At 40.4% G+C, this 22638-nt stretch overlaps 1 protein-coding gene across 2 annotated transcripts in view; it reads right to left on the bottom strand.

The window, feature by feature from the left end:
• Positions 1-21797, bottom strand: part of TOX3 (TOX high mobility group box family member 3) — a 77596-nt gene extending 55799 nt beyond the window's left edge. For both annotated transcript variants that reach the window (XM_027466974.3, XM_027466976.3), the window contains exon 1: positions 21071-21797. In XM_027466974.3, coding sequence (XP_027322775.1) covers positions 21071-21172 — 102 coding nt within the window. In that variant the 5' untranslated portion in view covers positions 21173-21797. The remainder of the gene's footprint in view (positions 1-21070) is intronic.
• Between the last annotated feature and the right edge of the window lie 841 nt (positions 21798-22638).

The following is a 22638-nucleotide window of genomic DNA, read 5'->3' as shown; positions in this document are numbered from 1 at the left end:
CTCCAGCAAAGCCAGAGCCCGAAGGTCACATCAGTGCTGAATCATACACATACCACGTAGTCTACATGGATACTACTAATTTTCAAAGATTCTTAACCCTTAAAAGTGGTAATAATGGCTTATTACATATTACTGCAGAAGCAAAATTACAGATTTTCAACTACTACTTTTCAAAGAAATCTGTTCTACATTGACATTGTCAGTAGGGAAGACTCACATGGAAAAACAAGGCAGCGAAATCCACACAACTGGAAAAAAAATACTATGGTGTCTTTTGGCTTTCCAAAGAAAATGTGAAATATCCAAACCATTAAAGACCCCAAACCACCTCAATGTTTCTGATAAGTTCCCTGAGGGCATAGGACAACCTCAAGACTTACAAACTTGAACACTTGCCTTTAAGTCCTCCTGTCTTAACAAATAACTTTGAATCTTTTTACCAGGAGCAGTGAAGAAAGGGATAAGATACATACTGTTTGTCCTTATTCTGTGTTCAGTGACAAAATTACCATTTTTACATGTCTCAAGCTTTGAAAGCCCAAAGAATTTTATCACAAAATACAGAAGCTTCATCCAAACCACAACTATTCCAGAAGGTATGGCTTTTACTGACTCAACCATCATTTTTTCAATTCTTATCCTAGTGAAATTACTACATACAATCAACTAAAAGGTTAAAGGCCACTGCTGAACCACCACAGACCACTGCTGAAACTTGGATGAATAATGGATGTTATACAGTCTATTTGTAATTTTAGAAAAATTCTCTGTTTAATCTGCATGCATTACTTGGGTTGTCCTTTCCAAGGATAGGATGATTCTGATTAATTTACAAAACTTTAAAGCAAACATTTTTCATTTAATAAATTCATCTATTTTTATTAAACCTTTGGTATAAATGTAAATAAGTCCTTATGTAGATGAAAAGCACTAAACAATTAATTTAATGTTACTGAGCAAATGCCTTTTTTTTTTTATTGAAGACCGAATGAATATTGGCTTTGTTAGTAAAGGACATTGAATATTTAGGGTTTTAAAAGGATGTGGTTCATTTCTTTATACAGCAACAAATCTTCAGACAGTACTTCTGTCTAGCTGTAGAAAACTACAATTGATATCTTTTCCATATATACTTAACCTCCTACAGATTTATTTGATTCTCAATAATTACTATTCTCTGGTAAGAGGCATATGTTATTACAGCACACTGCACTCCCACAAGCTGTCCACTCAGTGTATTTTAATAAATCTCTGCCAAAGCTGTATAAATTTGATCCTGTTTAAATTTAATAAGGATCAGAATATATCAAAGCACAAATTCCCATGGGAGAAATAGATATTTTGCATAGTTATTGAGTGCCCTATTCATAAATACAATGTCTAAGACCTAGACCATCAACCTTGAATTAAAAAGAAAAAGAGATTAATGTGTGCAAAGCCAGCTACTTCTTAAATAACAAGTGAAATTAGTGTTTAATAAAACATTTTTCCCTATACTACTGTTGGAGATAGCAGCACTGCTATGGTTTCAATTCTGATTGGGAACATTGGTCTGGCATTCTGATATCTAACTACTGAATGTTACAAGTATACAAATACCTTTTCAGGTACCTTTTGTAATTGTTTAAAGATGAACCCACTCGAGGGCACATATCGCTAAACATGCCACCAACAGTTTCTCTAGGGTTACCCCTGATCCTTTGTAGGCAATGGGGCCACCGTCGTTGTGCAACCAGAACTCACTTCAGACCACAGTTAGTATGAACATAGACTTGGCATCCATTTTCTTACTTCTGACGGCAGGGAAAGGAAGAAATTCTTCAATGCTCTATTAATTCTAGATAAATTCTGGTGAGCCTCCATAACACCCTACAAAATTATATGTTCTGCTAAGTAGATCATTTTCATGCTTACTGTGGCAAAATACCAGGAGACATGACTACACAAAAAGATGGTGATCTTGCCACGTTATACAGAATTTGGAGGACCACTATGAATATGACATGTCTTCTAAATGCATAATGTATACATTATACAATTATTTCTTCAGATTCCAATGTGGTTTTTTTTGTTGTTGTTGTTTGCTTTAAAGAGACACTCTTTGCATGAGAAAAAAAAAACACATTTCGAATGATGCACACAGAGACCATACTTGACAGCTGATACTTACAGAAGTGATTCATTAGTCTTCATTAAGAAGTCTGCATTCCTTATCTTTGGTTTCTGCTAGTAATTGTGTATAGAACTGTGCATACAACCTACCACTTTCAAGGTAGCTCCATTTTCTCCCATTTTTTTGATACTTAAATAATGATAGGTGTGGGGAAAAAAAATCAGACTATATTTATCTTGAATTAAAATTCACATTTTCACAGTAAGAGCATATAAGTCATAAGACAAGTCATTTTACATGAAGCAGAGATCTTTCCCAAGGGAAAAAAAATATGTGCTAAATCAATTTACCATTGTTTTACAAGTCAGCCACTGAGGATGAAATCACAGACTGCTGAAATTAATGTGAGTTTTGCCATTGACTTCAATGGGCCAAAGATGTCATTCTCAGTATTTTACTATACACGGAGGCCTGATGTCAGAATTAGTACAGCTTTACAAAGTACAATACAACGTAATTCAATTCATCACAGGGAAGCCGATCATGCCATCACTCAGTTGTGGCTCCCACCCACATCTATAAGATACTTGCTTTATTTTCCCATCATCATCACATAGGTGTTTGACCTGAGAAAAACCTCAGGCATGTTCATCACCATGTTCCTTTATCCATTATCAATATTATATTGTTACAGTTACAGTGCAGGAATAGAAAGGAAGTTAAAAATCCAAATGATATCAATGGAAGTATATGCAAACCACAGTCAACATGCCAGAATACTGCCAGCAAAATCACAGTATTTAAAACACAATTACTTGAATTAAGGTCACACAATACCATGGCATAAGTAGTCACCCTAGGTGGACACTTGGCTAACTCTTTTATGTGCCACCTGTACTACAGGGTTACAATCTGTCTTAATTTTCGTGAATTTTAGGAAATATTGAACATTGAGCGTTGGTTCCATTCATTTAAGAGATTCAGTGCTTAAGCACAAAGACCACTGAGGTAAGAGTGACTTAATTTCCTTGCTTTTATGGGTTTATGTCTTTCAACTTTAATGTTATTTCAACAGTGCTTTGTGTTTATTATGGAAATATTCTGCTATATTTCCCTTTTCTCAGTTCATGAAATTTTCAATATAACAAGAAAAAAAAAAAACAGTTCACATTCCTATTTTGAAAACCATATTGCCATTTTTATTCAGCCTGTATTTTAATATAGCATCAATATTTAACTACTTCATTAAATGAAGTGTGACTTTTATAGTGAAAATGTCAGTCTTTGCAGTTCATTAAATTCATTTAAAGCATAGCTGCTTGATTTTTTTTTCCTGAAGGAATAAAGGACTATTAACTGAAGGCATAAACTTAGCATTAGCATGTACTTTTTTTCTTCAAATTAACATTCAAGATTTGTAACAGTCTTTACAAATTTAAGGGATTGTTTGTATCCTTTTGCATTATCTTTATTTTTATAATAGATGTCATTTTTACAGCATATACAACTGTTTATCACAGTTGGATATGACCAGTAGGATGTCACAGAGGATATTAACATGTCATGTGCTATTATGAATCTGTAGAATTCTGCAAGTAGTATTAAAAATACATTATTTTGAACTGTGGCATCTGGAAAAATAAACCGTATATGATGTAAAATGTAATAACTCTTGGAATCCAATGGGGTTTATGAGTACTGTTTTCTGTTTCATAAAACATTCTTTGATGAGTATCCTTTTTCAAGGAGGGTTTCTATTAACTAATACAAAAGAACACAAGGAAAGCTCCGTTTCCAGAAAGGTAGTGGCATGTTTCTGCCAGATGTAAGAAAACCTGATACATATAGGACTTCTGTAACTGAAGTCTATTATATCTGGAAATGCTCATTATTTCTGATTAAATGGATGTGACTATAAAATACTTCAGTAAGAATTAAGAAGCTGATTTGAAACATACTAAGAAATAAAAGTGGTAATAGTTTCTTTCCAACCTACTGCTCCTTTAAATGTTTGAAGTAGATTTCCATGACTTCGGTTTTGGAAGACAAATGATGATTTCTTTTCAGTTTTACTGTTTGGGTTCCCCCTCACCCAAATAAAGCAACATGGTTACACTCTTGCAATAAGGGACCTGAATCACTACCACCTCCTATTTACAGGCTTCACTAAATGGTCAATGTTTAGTTTATTACCATAGAGAGGGTGAGTAGAGGCTGGGGAGGAGTGGGCCACAGACATTTTTCATTTTCAAGTGTTTCACTTTCATAACTGTAACAGCTAGTTCTCTGAAAAATCAGATAAATTCCTAGTGTTGTAAACACAGAATCCAAAATACCCTAACATATGCAGTCATTTGGGGTACCACACCTCAGTAGCATTAGGTACCACAAAGATTTAATTTTGAATTAGGACGTGAAAAGGTATCAATTTATTCAGTCACTAATTTGAAAGGTCACCATACTCCCCATTCCTCTCACCCAAGGGCACTTAAGCCTCTATGCAACCAGAAACTGGCACCAAATTAGAGAAGAAGAATGCAGTAATTAGTGCTCATGTAAGTTCAAAGCTCCATTCAGAACACTTTCTTCCACAAATGTTGTGCACAACAAACAGTTTTATTTTCTAGAACTACTTTGCATCTCAACATTTTTGCTAAACCACTGTGATTTATTCTTCTGTGTGTAAAAAGTAATAGGGTTTTCAGAAAAATTTGTTGCTTGAACTGCCTTGCTCTGGATGAAATTTTCTAAAGAGTACTATGAGAATAAAAATTGCATTACTACAATTCTGAAAAAGAAGGAAGACACTCTAAAACTTAATTACAGAAGCAACAGTCACATACAAACAGTTAACAGGTACCAGGGACATGCATTCCAGATTGGAGTTTGACAGATACGGGCTTTACACGTTGTCATTTTCTACACTGTTACATCTGCCAGCTCAAACTGATGGGCTCCAACTAGCAATCCCTTAAACCAAGATGACGTGGAGCTAAACAAAAATCATTGCTTTTAGGATGTCACAAGTTAAGACACAACTACAAAGGCAGTGCTATCCAGCTGGCTGTATTAAATCCATATGCTTTAGACAGGTCATAATTATGGACTCACTCGCACCAATACGTGCAAAACCTGCAGAATGGGATTCCCATCCTCATTCTTTAACTTGGAAACCAACTCTTTTACCAACAGTGTTTTGATAGCTATCCAGAATGAGAAAACCAAGCACTGGTTCCACACTGCATGGACCTTCCCATTGAAGGCTGAAACATTGCCACTCTTCCAGATCTATGTTTTCCTGCTAAAACAGTACAGGGAGGAGCAAGTTAATCTCACCTACCTATTCACTTTGTGCAATTTTTGAGTCGTTCAGGTTGGAAAGGAAATAGGGAGATCTCCAATCCAACCTCTGCTCAGAGCACAGGCAGCACTGAATTCAGTCCCAATCCCTGAGCTTCTCCTTGCAGAGCAAGTGCTCCAGACACTGCCCATGTTGCTGGCCCTCCACGAACTTGCTCTGGACAGTTTATTCAGCCAACTAGCCACTAGCACCTGCCTGCACTCCTCAACAGGTCTGCTCCCCAGCCAGTCATACCCCAGCCCATATCAAACCAATATACCATGGAAGAGTTTTGATACATTACGCCAAGGATAAACGTGCAAGCCTATGAGGGGTAATACCACCATTGACAGACATTTCCTTGGGCATTTAATGTACTTGCGAAGCAGAGGACATAATTTTGGAGTACAAGCACCCCACATAATCAACAAAGAGAAGGGAAGCACTGACACAAGACCTTAGTGTTCTACAACCCTCAAGAGATCTCACAGATCTCACAGGCCTTTTTTGTTTTGGTTTTGGTTTTTGTTTGTTTTTTTAAGGTCTGCCTTACAAGAAAAAGAAACAAATTGTTTTTTCCTCCATAGAAAATACGTAAGTCCCAATCTGACATGCGAGAGTAAGCAAATAAAATCATACTGTTATTATTAAGCAACAAAAGTAGGAAGAACCATTACTTTGGGTAATTGAGGCTTTGAAGAAAACTTTTACGCTAGCTATAGACACCTGCTTCTAAGCTTAACTCCAACAACAAACGAACAACACAATTCACACAAGGGACAAACCTGGAACCCTATTTTTAAAAATTATACTCACTGACACTTTAATTGCACAAAATTACGTACCTGTCCCAAGACATATTAAGAAATAATTGCAGTAAAACTTGAAAATAAGACTTTTACACCCAAACTGACTTATAACAGCAGATCATCAAAGTACATTTCAGAGTTCAGTAACTCCCAGGAAATCATGTTGCAGCTGCAAATAATCAGCACCCTGAAAAACTAGGCTACTGGAAGACCAGCCTATCCTTAAAAACTCAGAGCTAGTGGATATGTGCTGCTGCTTAAATTGTTCTGGACTTCTTAAATTTCTCTCCAGAATTCTGGAGTCTGAGACCCAAAAACAGTTAAAAACAAATGTTTGTGTACAAAATAAAATAAAATAAAATAAAATAAAATAAAATAAAATAGCTACCAAATGCAGTGCTACAGATAAGAGACTGTCAAGAGAACTATGATTTACCAGGCCTTTTACCTGTGTTGTAGACTATTGTACCAGACATTCAATCCACCTTTTTTCTAAACAATAACTAAACTAATCCCACCCCTGGTGAATTGTCACGACACTTTTTTTAAACACTGAAGTTCAGCTCAACTGTACCTTTATTTAGTGCATCTTTTCAAACAAAGTTACTGGAAGAAGTTCATTTTATATACTCCAACCAGGTGACCCTCTCAGGAAGTCATCAGATAATCTCAGTTTAAAATGAACAAATATGCCACCTACATTTTTCTATCATATAATGGGCCAGGAATGGAAATATGCCAAAAAAAATCCATAAGAGTGATTAGAAGGACATATTAATAATCACAGAGGACAGAAGAAATTTTCCTATATGGGTAGGTAAGAAATTATGTTATTTTTGTACACTGTACTAAAAACAGATGCAAATGAACATTATAGGATAAAGTATATTTCATGAGAATGCTGCACTCTGAAAAACTTCAGATTTGCTTGCAGAAAAATGATACAAGGGCTCTTCTTGAACAGAATTCCTTTTCAGTCAACATACTTATTTAGTGAAATCAAACTAAGATAGAAGGACCCTTGCAACTTGCAACTCCAGCCAAAAACATGCATTTCATCACTACGGTTGCAAGCACAAATACTCTATAAAATGATATAAAGAGTCATATAAAATGCATCAATTTCCTACCTAAATAGGATTATAAACTGGACTTTTCAAGGAAAGATCAAAAGAATGGAATTATGCTACTCCTATGTACCTTTGATATTAACCACTGATCTATAATTTACCTCTAATCCTTTATTTACTCTATAGATATGATAAAAGTGGAATTACAGTAAAAACATCTGGTACTGTCAACAGTTTTGCTTCATTTTAAAAATGTAGAGGCTATGTTCTGCAATGGCAGAAACTACTGACTATATTAGGGAATCTGCGCCTTTGCCACACAAACCAGCCAGGTCAGGTTATGAGGAATTCAGTGTCCCAACTTGTGGGGTGGACAGGAAGGAGCAGAGCTTCGAAGAACCCCTTGGTTGTACTAGCTGCTCTTGCAAGGCTGGAATATTTACAATGGTGATAGCAGATGGCACTTTTTATGCAGACAAGAAGCCATACCTTGGCTTCATTCACAGTCTAGAGGAAAACCACAGATACCAACTATGATCAGTCTCAGTTTTTATGCCCTCTAGAGAAGAGAAACAGACTTGTTCGTGAACACAACTGGATGCTAAGACAGGCTGCAAATTTTTGCCAGCATTCTGCATACCTATCTGAAGGGCTGCTTAGCCCCATTGTCCAAATGACAATGAAGTTCTCACTCAGACCCCTGAGACCAGATTATTTTTCAGAACCTTGGAAGTGCAGCAGTTACCAGAGCATGGAGGTAAGGAAGGAGATGATTATCTGACACATGCTTTGCAAACACTCACACTGAGACAAATCATCCGATAACTTGATATCACGTTTGTACAGTCTGTCAAACTTTTAGATGCAAGTTTTCCATCACCTCTTCCAGATGCACAAAGGCCTTTTCCTCCCCTACACAGCATCCCTACCACCACCAAGGAAAAGCACGCCAATCCTCATGGAATAAACAAGTGGTTCCCCCATGCTCACAGATACCGGATAATTCCCCAGCCTAAATCTCAGAAATAACACTTTTCCACTGCCAAATTAGATTTCAGACAAGTATTATTTAGCTGTCATGCATTACTCCAAAATCTTTGCTGACTCTAACCATCACATCTATGGCTGCTTTGTCCAACTCAGAGGCACACTTCAGATCAGAGTGCATACCAAAACTTCTATATCATATGGTCAAGAACATAAGCAGGGAATCTAAAAGAACCATGTTGAACAAGGTTGAAAGTACAGACAACCTCAGGGTCCCTCTTTCTTTCAGCCAACCACACCACATAACATTTAGCATTAACTCAGAGCCTTAGAAGTGCCTGCCATTCCTTTATCTATCCCCACTCAGATGGGAAGGGTGCTTCACCATCGTACTCCAGAAGTGAAAGGTTTTTTTCCCCCTCATTCCCAGCCTAAACTCACAGCCAGCATTTTTACAGGCATGCCTGTAATAACACTGTCTTCCCTCTCACTTTGCTATGTTACCAGTATTACTGTTAAAGCATTGATACTTTGGGTCTCTTATGTCTTCTTTTCTTAAGGAAAATCGATTTTCCAACTGTAAGGTATTTATTTAAAAAATAAATAAATAAATCTTTGCTGCCAGACCTGCAATTTTATGTGTCAGTTCTTTCACACTTCAGAGATGAAGATTATCTACACCTTCCCAACTTGAGGCAGCTGAATGTAGCTTCATTTTCGGTCGGTATCTAAGCTGGAGGAAAACATCATGATGATTCATTTGTTTAGTAAAAATGCAGACAAAACCAACTGGAGACCATTTTTATGCTTTCTAGTGAGGCAGATGCTTCTTCTGGTAAAGACGAGAGGCTGGATAAAGCTGGTGCTTTTTAGCAGCCAGAGGAACACTTACCAATGCTACAGCCCATCCACACATAACATATTATTAGAATTGCTTCTTTTGTTTTGTCAGCAGGTACAAAGAATTGACTTTATCCTTTTAGGAAATGAATGGTTCAGTGCCCAAGAAACTACCACTTCAAAACACATCCGCTAAGCTGAATTTTCTCCAGCAAGTTTATGAAGCTCAACTGAGAAGCAGAAACATCTCTCTTCTTCAAAGAGCAAGAGCAGGACTGCACCCACTTCTTTGAATCTATAGAAGGTTTTGGAAAGTAGGATGAGAAAGAAAATGTTGAGTATGTTTCAAATCAGTTCTTATATGAAGTTCAGTTTGTTTGTTTTTCTCATTGATTTTTATTTATTTATTTATTTAAGATAAACATAAATCATCTTCACAGGGAAAATTTCAGCAGCTGGGATCAATAAAGCAACTGCCCTCTTTCTAGCATTCATACTGAGATTCATTATCTAAAATCTTGTTATTTCTTCTTTCTACATTCAAAGATCCCAGGCAACTGGAGTGTCAGAAAAAGGTTGCAGATAGGAGATAGATCCTTCACTTGGCTACCATAAGGCAGTGGAAGGGGAAAGTAAGAGAAGAATCTCACTTTTTTGATCAAATGAGGACCAAAGATCAGTTCTCCAAAGCTTTTAGGAAATCTTTAAATGAAAGAGCATGCATTTCTTCCCTCTTCACTGCCTAAATTAACAAACGGTTACTTCCTCTGGCACCAGAGAATGCAATGACTGCTTCCTACTGTAGCAGCGTGGGATGAAGATTCATCTAAATAAGAATAAATTGAAAAGATGTAGTTAAAATGAAGTAGGAGATGGACGATTTTTCACTGTTAAAATTCTGTGCCAGGGCTATGCTATGCATTGCTCGTACTCAATGCAGCTGCAAAGTATCAACCTGAGTTCATGATTCTGAAGGACCAGGACTGATTTTCCTCCATGGAAATTCTTCTGTCTTTTTTACTTTCACATTTATTTTAAAAGAAAAAGGTTACACCTGGGGGGCAGAGAGCAAGCTGTATGCTTGGTATCAGTTCCTTCCCATGCAGAGAATAAATGAAACTCAAAAGCCCTATAAATACTTGATATAGTCTAAAATTTTATAGAAAGCTATTATGTTCTTATGATTTCTAGACTTTATCCTTTCCTATGCATTTTAATTACTCTATTGATGTCATGAGATTTTAATGGAGTTTAATATCATTTTTGAGTCACAGAAGCAGAGTGAGGCATAACAACATAATGTTCACCTGCAGTTAGTCATAATATGAATCAAGCTCTTTATCATCACTGTCTCTCACTTCTTGTGATAGGATAACCTTAAAAAATTTTGTTTATAAGTAATTTTGCATAAGCATACAGTCAAACAACATGGTACACGATGCAGAGATGGCGATAGCAGAATTCAGTTAATTAGTGAAAGCAGAAGCAATGACAAGGAGACCCATGACCTCAACAGTAGACGCATGGCACGTATCCTGATGTATACATCCTGGACAGTAACAAAAAGCCTCTTCCCACCTTTTTTCTAGCAGTGGAAGACTGTTACAACTGATTCAGACCAATACTTGTTGTCTATGTTTTAAAAGTGTGTGACTGTACAAGAGTCACATTTTCGATTCAATGTTTATTAGTTATATGTATGACAAGTAACAGCTGCCAAATTTTCTTTACAAAAACCAATACAAAGCTCACAAAACCTCTTTACTACATTATCAAGTAAAGAATCAGGATTATTTTCTGGTATGTAAACTCTCCACCAGACTATTAACAAAAGGGCAAATTCTCAGACCTTCCCTGAAAAAGCTGCTATTTACTAGAGATGAGAATACAGGAAGATAGGCAGCACACTTGCATGATATGTTATCGCCAGTAATATATTTGTGCTGATAGAATTCTAAGCCAAGCCTCACCATCCTTTCTCAAACATTTTCTAACAGAGAAGACAAAAAAAGGCTGCTATCCTACCACAAGTTGTTTGCTGACTAAATTTAGAAAAAACAATTTGCTACTTAAAGTGGGTAAACTATGGCTGCAGATTGAGACAAAATATACACAGGATCTTACAATACAAGTTAAAAGCTGTTTGTTTTTTTTTAGTGTTTTTTGTTGTTGTTGTTGTTTTGCCTTTTTTTAAGCAGAATTACAGGTAAAAAGAGCAATATTCATCACTAAACTGTACACTGGGCATAACACAAATCTGTATATGCAAAATTCTGAAGCACTATTGTTTTGTCTACTCAAGCATGCATTTAATGAACAGAACTGATGTTTTCCTTTCATTGAGCTATGTTTAGCCCTAGATTACACTGCCTACCTTTCACTGCATGTCAGCTGTTGTGGGTGGCTCCAATGACTTCAGTAAGCCAGTCCAAGCCAAAGCAGGCAGCAGAGCCAAGGGGGCACAAGAAAGCAGCCCCAGGAATGTGCTGACTGAGCAAGCTCCAGGGATGCTCTCACAGAAAAGGCACCCACAAAGCTGATCCCACAAAGGCCAAATCTCTGAAGCAAGTCGTCATCTCATGGTATGACATGGAGAGCATGGAGTGGCAGAGCATGGGGTACTATCACACTTCATGGAAGCCACCGATGCACACATTTGACTCAAACATTTTTAAAAGACCAAAGTATGAAAACCATCCAAAACTGAGCACAGAGAAAGTATGTCCATATGGCTTGTCAAATCCTTGAAACAACAATTACCTATTTTCAACAAGCCATACTATACCTGTGCACATTACAGCAGCAGCATCCAAGACCTCAGCACAAAGCATCTGATCAATACGTTTATTTAAAGAAAAAAAATAAAAAATCTTGCACTTGTAAATTATTTGGCAGAACAGAATAAAATGAAGCAACTTGTATCGATTTATCATGTGAAATACAGTTACTGGACACTTAGAAAATCACAAACGTGAAGTCGTGCACACAAACACATTGTTTGGTTCAACGATTACTTTTAGTACAAATGTTTTCACTTGTGCATCTAAATGAACTTCTCATGTTTGCACCTCATAATATGCTTAGCTTTGTGGTACATTCAGTGTACAGCCTTGAAACCAACCTTATTTTTACCTATAGCTCCCCTGTGGAAGAAGTGCAGAAAAATCATTGTAAAATTCTATTTATTTTGCCTCATGTTTAGAGTTGCCCTCCTCCACCACCACCCGCTCCCCCCCCCCGTTTTTTGTTTTTTGTTTTTTTTTTTTAACTGTAAGGTTAGTGTATTTCTAACCATATCAAGAAAAACAAGAGAAGAAAAAGAGCCCCATTGGGTTGTGGTAAGAAACCACAGCTATCAAAGTTTTTCACTAGAACAAATCAACAGTATGATATCCCCGTATTTACATGGCCACCTAATATAATCATTTCATCCACACATTTACTAAGAACCCACAAAAGTAACTGTAGTAACCTACTAAAGCAAACAGAATGACTATTTTCCTATGCCTAATCAAATTTTTATTTATTTAATAAAACAAATTGCTCAAAAAAAAAATACAGAGGATTGCTAACCCTTAATCAGTTTGATAAAAGTACAGCTTAAAAAAAATGCACTTCTGTGAATAACAATAATACCGAAATACAGTTCCCTAAGCCATTCAAAATTCATCTATTTGTATAAGCCTAAAGACTATGAAGAGTAGTATAAAAAGCAGAACTGGAGATAAATATGATCTGCTCTGAAAATAAGCTACTCCACTATGCAGCAATTGATTTTTGCATGGTTTTAACACAATTTTTCATATCAAAATTAGACAGCTAATCAATACGGAGGTGTTTAAATATGTCCTGAACCTACAAACCTTTACATAATTCACTGACTAAATATAAGAGTTGCCCCATTGGGACAGAAAGGATGCTTCACACAGCTCAGGTTGTTTCCATGCATGGGTTCCTTGCAATAACAAAACAAAACAAACCTCAAGAAGCCAATAATAATTTACATATCTAACAAACTATTTCATTCTTTAATCCCTATCTGATTTCTCCAGTATTTCCTGCTTACAGAATTGTAGTGTAAATTATGTTGTTTTCAATGCTAAATGCAAAAAAGTTTCTCTTGACCATTTTTGTTCAGAAAATGAAATGGGGAGATGTCACCTTGGCATCAGTTCTCAGAAGGCAATATCATAATGAAGCTGTGGAAAAGATTTTTTCAGATTGAAAACTGCACCTTACTTTTATTGCTATAAATTTTGTGGAACTCAAGTCTACCGAATCACAGTAACAACTCCAACAAAGTTCAATGCTGAAGGACTCTTGAAAAATTAGAAGGTAATCATTCCAAAATCTGGGGGTTGATCTTTTACATACAGATGAAGGCAACTTACTTCAAGTGACCCAAATCATCTAAATGTAGTCTTCATCTTCCAGAAATCCTACCCTGTTGGTAATTTTACATACTTGCAAGCTCTTATTAGGTTGTCCAGTTGATCTGAACTCATTACAATGCTAAATCTACAGAAAATTCAAATGCAAGTGTCTCTCTGAAAGCAATATTCCGCTTTAACTAATGATTTATTTCATCATCACCAATTGCATACTTCATAAAACCAAACAGGAAACTGAGGAGATAGCTGTGCTTCTGCAGCTTTCACTCATCTCCAGTGTCTTTGCCTGTAATAAACAAGGTCATGGCAAAAAAAAAAAAAAAAAAAAAAACTGAAGACAATCAGATCCCTTGCTTCAGAGGTTGCCAGTCCTAATCCTGGCCTTTCATCCAAACACCCTCTTCATTTTTGCCTTCACTATGTCACAACTCACTCCTCTGCTTAAGATTTAGTCTTAGCTCTCACAAGCCTGTGGCCAGGAGTGATAATATATGGTCACAGTGACCCAGACAGTAAGAATGATTACAACTTTACAATAGCAAAAGTAAAGTGTTGAATTGCTAACAGTTTCCCCCATTAAATGCCAAGGGTTGGCCTGATCTAATGTCCATATAAGTAAATGAAAGATGTCCACATTGAATCAATCTCCAATGAGCATAAACAAAACCGAGAAACAAGTGACAGAAAGAAAGAAAGAGCAATTTCTATCCAAGATTTTTATTTTTTAAATCAAGCTTAGAAGACATTAAGACATACTCTCAAGTGTCTGTTTTTGAGAATGGCTTGCTTTAAAAATCTTGTTTTGTTTTGATAGCATATCCTCAAGTATAGATGACAATTTGGAGGCTTCTTCATCTTTCTAAAGATTTTTTTTCTTTTCCCTCTTGATATTTATACAGGGATTTTCAACAGAACACAGGTTGCTGGGCAAACTGGCCATGGAGGAGGAAACGGAGAACATCGATATCAATAGCTGGCACATGAACTACACAAACAAACAACAAACCAGAAGAACTGTTTGTTTAAAACATTTCTCATTTTCAATAACAAACCAATATTTGCTACTTTCAGTAGAGCACCTTTTCAAACAGAACCGAGGCTGCAGCCATGGTCAGTCGTATCTACAGTACTCTGCTCAGAAAACTCAGCTATTTTTAATGTGATGAAAACAGTCCATATTTTCAGCCTGCTTGCCCATTAGCATGACACATCTGAAAAAGTTCATGAAAACAGCTATTCAGATACCCAAGGTGCATATTTCAGAAGCCACTCAGAAATGACAGCCTCCCCTTTTGTTTCTGCCAGTTCAGCAGTCCTGTAAACACTTATGGTTTTCAATATATTGTTTCAGGTACAAACAGAGAATGCACTCGAAACAGAATTTAGATCGGTTTGACAGGTGCTAACACGCAGTGGAGAAGATATGAAATAGTAATCTTGTTACTAAAATAAATAATGAAAAACGTGGCTGCAAGCATGATCTCATCAAAGTCTTCATCTTAACACAGCACAGTGGCAAAGACCAGAAGGCTCTTGTGTGACATTGTTATCTAAAGTCCTGATTAGATTTTCACCTCAGAGTTCTCAATTTTGGTAGCAATCATCGCAAAGATACTATGGTGACTGGCACTCTATAAATACATCATACAGACAGGTAACAGTATAGAAGACGGCTATCAGATAAGAGTTTGAAGCATTTGAGAATTCAACCCTGCCATTAGGTCTGTATAACAGTACTCAATTTTATGGCAGGAGAAATGTGATTACAGATAAAAAGGTAGGATTAGTGCTGTACAAATTCTTTTCCTCTTAAATTAGATTATCATCACTCAATAGCATTAGTTAGGTATTTTGGGAGTGTTGGAATTCGACAAATACATAGGCATGTATTAACCGTAAATTTAATAAAAGCCTGCAGCACAACCCAAAGGTCACAATTTGATGGGCCTCGCTTTGCTAGACACTGTACGAAACTGTGACAAATGAGTCACAGAGAACTTGGAGTCTATGTGAGCTACTCTCACTTCAAGTATCTGCCAAAGAATGTAAGCTGTTATTTCCCCTGTTTCTATTTTAGATTTTATTACAAATTCATGATAATTCATTATAGGCTCAGGCTGGACGTGGTACCTCATACAATGCACTGTGCTGGGTGCAGGCAGAGCTGTGGGAATGAGGCTCTGCTCATCCCAGAGGATTTGCTGAGTATTTTATTGCTCTAGAGCCAGAGGTGTGAGCAGGTGCCCCTGTCCCTGACATGCATGCTTCAGAATTGCTGTTGCTAAAAGTTATCATTATTTTAAGAATACCCACACTTATTTCCACACCTACCAAAAGTACGAATGCTTAGATTACCTCTAAGCATTAAGCTCAAACTCTTCCAATATACTGCTATTGCTGTATATTAGTACAAGTATCTCCCTAATACAATTATAATCCATCGTAAAGAAAGCAGCTGATTTTTTTTTTTTTAATCACCAGGATGAAATGGCTTCCCCTAAGTAAACTTTGTACACATCCAATTTCTCCTCACGTCTTGATAACAAAAAGGTGCAATCAGGACCAGATCTGCAGTATTAGAACAACGGACAAGTTGCACTGCACAATCCAATTTGTATTTCCATTATATGAGCTCATTCTAGACAATGTGGGTTCTTGCACGATCGCTGCCCTTGGCATACATGGGTTTCCTTTCAAAGCAAGCTCTTCAAGAGAGCTACGTCACAAAACCTGTGGGATGACTGCTCCTGTAAAACAGCATAACGCAAGCAGTGATGATGATACAAAGGGTAATTTGTGTTCTTGCAGATATAGTCATCGCATCATTACACTTCCTCTTGCAAGCACAGGGAATCACATATCCAACATTTTTAGTGCTGGACTGGACAGCCAAATATTTGGAGAGCTTTTTCCTCTACCATCAGTAGTAGCTTGTATTGTCCTGAGGTTCTGAGATACGAGAGGCAGGGAAGGGCAGCTCTAAGAAAGAAACAGGTCAGCACACTTGTCACGTGTGCCAGAAGATCAATGGGAAATAGCGAAGGTAAAATGGCATTTACTAAGCTGATACTCAAAACAACAGCAAGTTCCCAATCCCTTCGTTACACTGCCTCCAGCAAGAACCCTAACTCCGAGGGCCAGCCTTGCCAGGGTCAGACTGGAGGTACATGCATCAGCTTCCAGCTCACAGCCTGGTTTCATCAGAAGAAAAACCACCCCGTCTGCACCACAGCAGAGCCCAGATGTGAAGCAGCATATATGCAGAGCAGATGATGAGTGAGTGCGCAGTTTTCTGTCTTAACAGCATACATGCACCCATTGTCTCTCACCATCTGCTATATGAAAGAAAAACCTATGCATATATAGCCACTCTAAATTTGCAAGAAGAATAATTCTCAATCCTTTGCATAATTCTAATCCATTTTTCCTACTAACACACACTAATAGGAATGGCTTATAGCCCAGTTTAGCATACTACTAAACTACTGCTATCTATGCTTTACCTCTGGAAGAACAAGATAACCTTCCGGAGCTTCCTTTGTAAAATGCAAAATATTTCAGTCAAAAACATCAAGCTCTGACATTCACATATGTATGCTGGTGCCTAAATTAAGGTATGGATGTTTGAAATTTGTATCCTTCAAGGACAATCTGTGCAGAAGAGATAAACATTATAAAATGTAGAGAGCTAAATAATGAAGTAAAGATTCTGGAATTTAATATAATGATAACTCAAGCACTGAGCTGTATGTGTTTAGGGTTTGGAGGTTTCTTTTTCCTTTTGCAAATTGCATTATGAAAATGATGGTTACTCTAACAAAAAAGAAATGTATTTGCTATGATGAATAGAAGTTCCCAAATATTTTTAGTACAAGACAAGTAATTTACTCAATAAGTGAAAAAGTTTGTTTAGGGAAAAAAAAAAAAAAAAAAACAACAACACACCACTACTAAACTATAGCAAATGTCCAAAATCAGCAGAACCATAGAAGGGCTCAAAACAGAAGCAGGATGTTTTACAACAGCTGCTCTCTTTCAACTTTCTGTAATTTGTATAGCTACTTCTTGATGGTGGCTTTTTTTGTTGTTTGTTTTATATACAGAACAGCAGGCAGTTCTAGAAACAGGCAGACCGTGATCTCACTCATGCAACTCTGAAACAGAGGTGGATCGCTGCTATCCCAAACCACCACCATCCAGACACACGCGGGGTCAAGTTCTGTACTCTCACACCAGCTCTGAAAACTTATCAAATATGGCCCTGATCCAGCAGAGCACTTAAGCACATGCTTTACTTTAAACATGTAAGTAATCCTATTAGAGCAAATGAGATTCAGCATAAACCACTGGGCTGAGTCTCAGAATACCTTGGTTGCGGCCCTGATTATGTCAGTGACCGACTGCGTAACCTTGGACAAATCGCTGTCTTTCTATTTCCTCTTTCGCACTTTCTGCATGTTTACGGCATCGCACACTATCTAGACAAAAATAATCCCAATCTGGAATCTTCTGGAAAATGCTGTGCTGCAAATAATGTCAGGGATACTTCCTTTTGGCCCCTTTTCAACTGCTTACCACATGCTTGGAAGTAACGTTCCCCCCCAAAATCACAATGACATCCCCTACCCTTAGGTGTACTTATCCAGTACGGACAACAGACCTCAAAATCATAACTTTGAGTTTAAGAACATGCATTGGGGAGGGACCCCAGCTGCAGGATACCTGCACAAGGGCTGGGACAGGTCCCCAGGTCCTGCGGTCACTGGGCCTGTTCCCATCCCAGTACTGTCAGAGGCCAGGCCTGGCCGGGGTGCCCAGGTGGGACTGCACCTTACTGGGCGGCTGCAACCCCTAAGGCACAAATGGGGCAGTCCTAGGAAAACCAGAAGGCAGCTGGAAGGCAGAATTGATCCATAGGGTGCAGGGCAGTGATATCAAAAGGCCTCACATTCAGTATTTTTAGACAATTGAATATAGCATGCAGTTTTCCAGAGGTAGGCCACGTGCCATCAACTCTACGCCTTGATGATCCCAAGAACGTTTTCAGATAAACAATTGTGGTTTTGCATATGTACACAAACAGGCAACACGTTTACTCGTGCCATCACGCTTCCTACTGCCCAGCACTCGTCACAGGCGATGTCACTGTCACAAGAAGAATATGGATTTGGAGTGTAACGATGAGGCGGGCATGGATGAGCGGGCAGGATACTCAAATGAGTTTCAGAAAGACTTGAGGTGAAATACTGTCCCCAGTGAAATCAATAACAGTTCTCCCATTTACTTCAGTGGAGTAAATATTTCAGCTCTTTTTTCTGTGCCTTCCGGTCGTCTCAGTGCCGACCAGAGTAATCATTTATTTTTCTTAGGAGCATAGGAAAAGGAAAGAATGGATGGAAAGTGAGGGAGGGAAGAAAGCAGGGAGAGAGGGAAGATTATTTCAAAATAAATGTATTCTTCTTTTTGTGGATAAAAAAACAAACCTAACAATAATTGCTACAGTTACAGATTATAAACAATACAGAAGAAGAGGTTAGATCAAGGTAGCTGAGAATCTTTCTAGGAACTCACTTGCAGATTCCCCTTCTGTCCTTGGAACACCTGTACACCACGCTCTGCTTTCCTGACTGAGCACAGCAACAGCAACACAGCTTCGCCTGTGGCAGCCTGCTCAGGATCAGGCCTTCCACATGCAAAGACATCTATTATAAGCCACATGCATTATCAGCTGTACTCTGTTAATTAAAATATTTTCTGCCACACACTGGAAGCCTGGCCTACAAGATACTTGCCAAAATTATGTTCAGGAGCACAGAAACTGAATAGCATTTTTGAATAGGTCAAAAGTTAGTTACTTCTGACTTCTGAATGTGTGCTCTGTTCTCATTGTATGAGGAAGGGAAATACAGTCAAAAGGTTATATCTAACTCTGTGCATTTGCTGCAAGTTAGTGGTCAAAATAAACTTCTGGTTTTGCAACCGTTCACATTTTGGACGTAAAAAAGAAAATCAGAAAGAACTTGTACAGCAAACTGTAACGGCTCCTGAAATAAATACATACCATGCATAACAATAAAGTTACCGAATAAGTGAAATTTACAGTAAGCATGCTGTCTGTCAGTAAGTGTTGTAAGTTTCCTAAATTAGTTGGCATATCAGACAACAGTGAATATTTACTGCATGTTTTAGAGCTCTTGAAGTCCTTAGCAGCATTCAAAGTTAAGGTTGACATTTCATCTTTAATTCATGCTCCCGTGTCTTTCTATATTAACTACTAACAAAGCAGCATGCTAATAGCCTCCTCATAGAGCATGCGCAGGGCTCGGCCGTGCACACTCCACGGGAGCACGGCTCTGCATCTCTGCTGAGAGTAGATCTGTGCGTTTTGGAAAGGGAGGCAAGCTCTAAGTCACTACTGACAAACTTGAACGTTGCAGCAGCTGAGACCAAGATGATCATAAAGATGATCGCAAATAACAACAGGGAAGGACACTCGTGACTTCTACTTGAAAACAATTTATCTGGGAGAAAGTTTTGTTCAGCTACTAAACCTCTTTACTTGAGCCCACGTTATTTCTCTCTCTGAACATGATCTTTGCATTTCAGCAAACTTTATCTAGGTATTTGGAAAGGATTCTTAAAAACAAACAAAACAAAACAAAACTGATTTTAACATAAGCTTAGACTTTGTGCAGCACCCTTCTGTTCCCCAGCATCTCATACAGTGCCTCACAAAAGGCCCCAGAGGTTGGACAAACATAGCACCAGGAAAAACACAGTGTGAAAGGGATCTTTATGTGCATGTGTGAGGGCCCAGTGCTAATAGCTCAATGTGCTATTGACACATCACAGTGCAAACAGCTAAGGCTTTTTCAAAATAGCATGAGTCACAGTGTCATTCTTAACTTCGCCTTTCCCAGATTTGGGTAATTTGTGGAACAAATCATCTCCATATTATTAAAACATATTTTCTGTAAATGAAGGTAGCCACCGGGGAATGCCTAGCGCCTGACTGTAACGTTTGCTCCATAAACTACACGCGCCGCAGAGAAGGTGTGAATAAACACAAGTGGGACTGCAACTTCTTCGACAGCCCTGGCGGAATTAAAGCGCTCGTTACCCTTGGGTGCTAGCAGCCGGTGCCCCTCCAGACATCCCACCCTCCGCTCCGCTGGGGTTAGGGGCTGGCCAGGGCAGAGATGGAGCTACCCGGAGGTGCGGAGCGGGGGCAGCCGCCCCCTCCGATCCCTGCCGGGGTCGCCCAAGCTCCGCCGGGGCTCTGCCGGACCCGGGTGGCAGCCCGGGACAAACCGTGCAATGCCCGGCTCGGGAAGCCCCTGCCCGTGTCCCCCGGGCTGCGGCACCCCAAAGTTGCCGGCGGGCCGGGGCCGGGCTCCGCAGCCCAGCGGGGCGCCCGGGAGGGTCCCTGCCGCCCCCCGAGCCCTCCCCACCGCCGGGAGCCCCCAGAGCATCCCCGGCCCGGCGGGACGCGGGCAATTAACAACCGCGGGTATAATCACCTTGTTGTAGCTGTAGTAACCCAAGCACTGGGCAAAGTCCAGGTTGGAGGGGTCTCCGGGAAGCGAGCTGCCCGCCGCAGCCGGGTAAAATCTTACATCCATGCCGGTGCTTTGGTCCCAGAAGTGCACTTGGAGAGAGCGCCGGGGGCTTTGATAGATCCACCTTCAGGTGCCTTCGCCGGCAGCGGGCACGGACGGGGGGCGGCAGGGGGCTGCGAGGGGGAGAGGCGGCGGCAAAGTGCAGGTAAACGGGGAGGAGGAGGAGGAGGAGGAAGAAGAGGAGAGGAGCGGGGAGCAGGGGTGGCGGGCGCGGAGCCCAGGTGGGTGCCCGTCCGCCGGGGCGGCCGGGAGGAGGGCTGCTGCTTTGGGAGAGCCCGGTGCCAAGCCACAGGCTTTGCCTCCGCATTCAGGAGCAGCTGCCGTACACAAAGGAGCCACGCGCCCAGCACCGACCGACGGCCGGCCGGACAGACACACAGCCAGCCAGCCACACCGACCTCCCCAGCGGCTCCAACCGGAGGGGAACGGGGAGGGGCGGGGGGAGAACAGAGGGAACGCGATGCGGGCTGGGGAAAGGAGGGGGAGAAAGAGGGGCAGCGCCCCCGGAGTTGGATGCAGCGGGGGCTGCGCGGGTGCGAAGTGCCGGAGGAGCCGGCTGGGCGCTGGCAGCGCTCCCCGGGAGGAGCGGCCGGGCCCCGCGCCCCTCCCCGCCCCGCCGCCGCCCCTCCCGCCGCCCGCCCGCTGCCGCCCCCCGCGGCCGGTGCCGGAGCCCCGAGCCCCGGAGCCGCTGCCCATGGCCGTCCTCGCCGGGCGGTGAGGAGGGGACTTGCCCCGCTGCCGGCTCCCTGCCCTCCTTCGGGCCCTCCGTAAGGAGCCCTATCGATCGGTCCCGCTGCCCGGCGGGGGGAGCGGAGGAGAGCTTTGTAGCGGGCTGCGGGCACCGTCCCGGAGGCGCCAAGTCGGTGGGTGCCCGTGCAAAACATGCACCGAGGAGCCACGTTTGTTTAGCCGCCGGGCTGCCCAGTCCCGGCATCTTGCGGCAGAACTTTTGAGGGAACCGCTAAGGCAGGAGGAAAGGCTGTTTGGCCTCGCACCCGTGCCCCGCAAACAAGGGGCGAGGGAGAAAAAGGATGGAAGCGCCCTTGAGTCAAGGCTTCAAAAGTTCTGTGGTGGGGAGAGACCTGTCCTTTGGGCCCAGGGCTGTGTCCCAGCATCCTTGACTGTCTCTGGTTTACTCCAAAATACCAACGACAACAGAACTATACCAGGTTTAGCTGAATAACACCAGCAAGACCTTCTCCGAAGGCTGTTTGCCCACATTTCTGCTCTGGCAGCAGGGACCAGGGGTCAGGGACCAACGCTGCAGTCCCACCTCTGCCCAAAACCTGCCCCAGGGGCTTAACACCCCGCACTGCCCTGCCCCGCAAGAGTTTGCACTGGGTAGGTAGATGGGGGAGCACACTCCAAGTCAACAATCACAATGTGTGGAGAAAGGGAACATCTTCCCAACTGCGTTCCTAGAAGTCTTGCAGATTTTTGTGGCACAAATATTGTGGCAGGTTCCTGCT

The sequence above is a fragment of the Anas platyrhynchos genome, chromosome 12, assembly GCF_047663525.1.
Source record: "Anas platyrhynchos isolate ZD024472 breed Pekin duck chromosome 12, IASCAAS_PekinDuck_T2T, whole genome shotgun sequence".
NCBI classification, from domain to species: Eukaryota; Metazoa; Chordata; class Aves; order Anseriformes; family Anatidae; genus Anas; species Anas platyrhynchos.
Note: the sequence above shows the minus strand (reverse complement) of the source record. Positions and strands in the feature narration are given on the sequence as shown.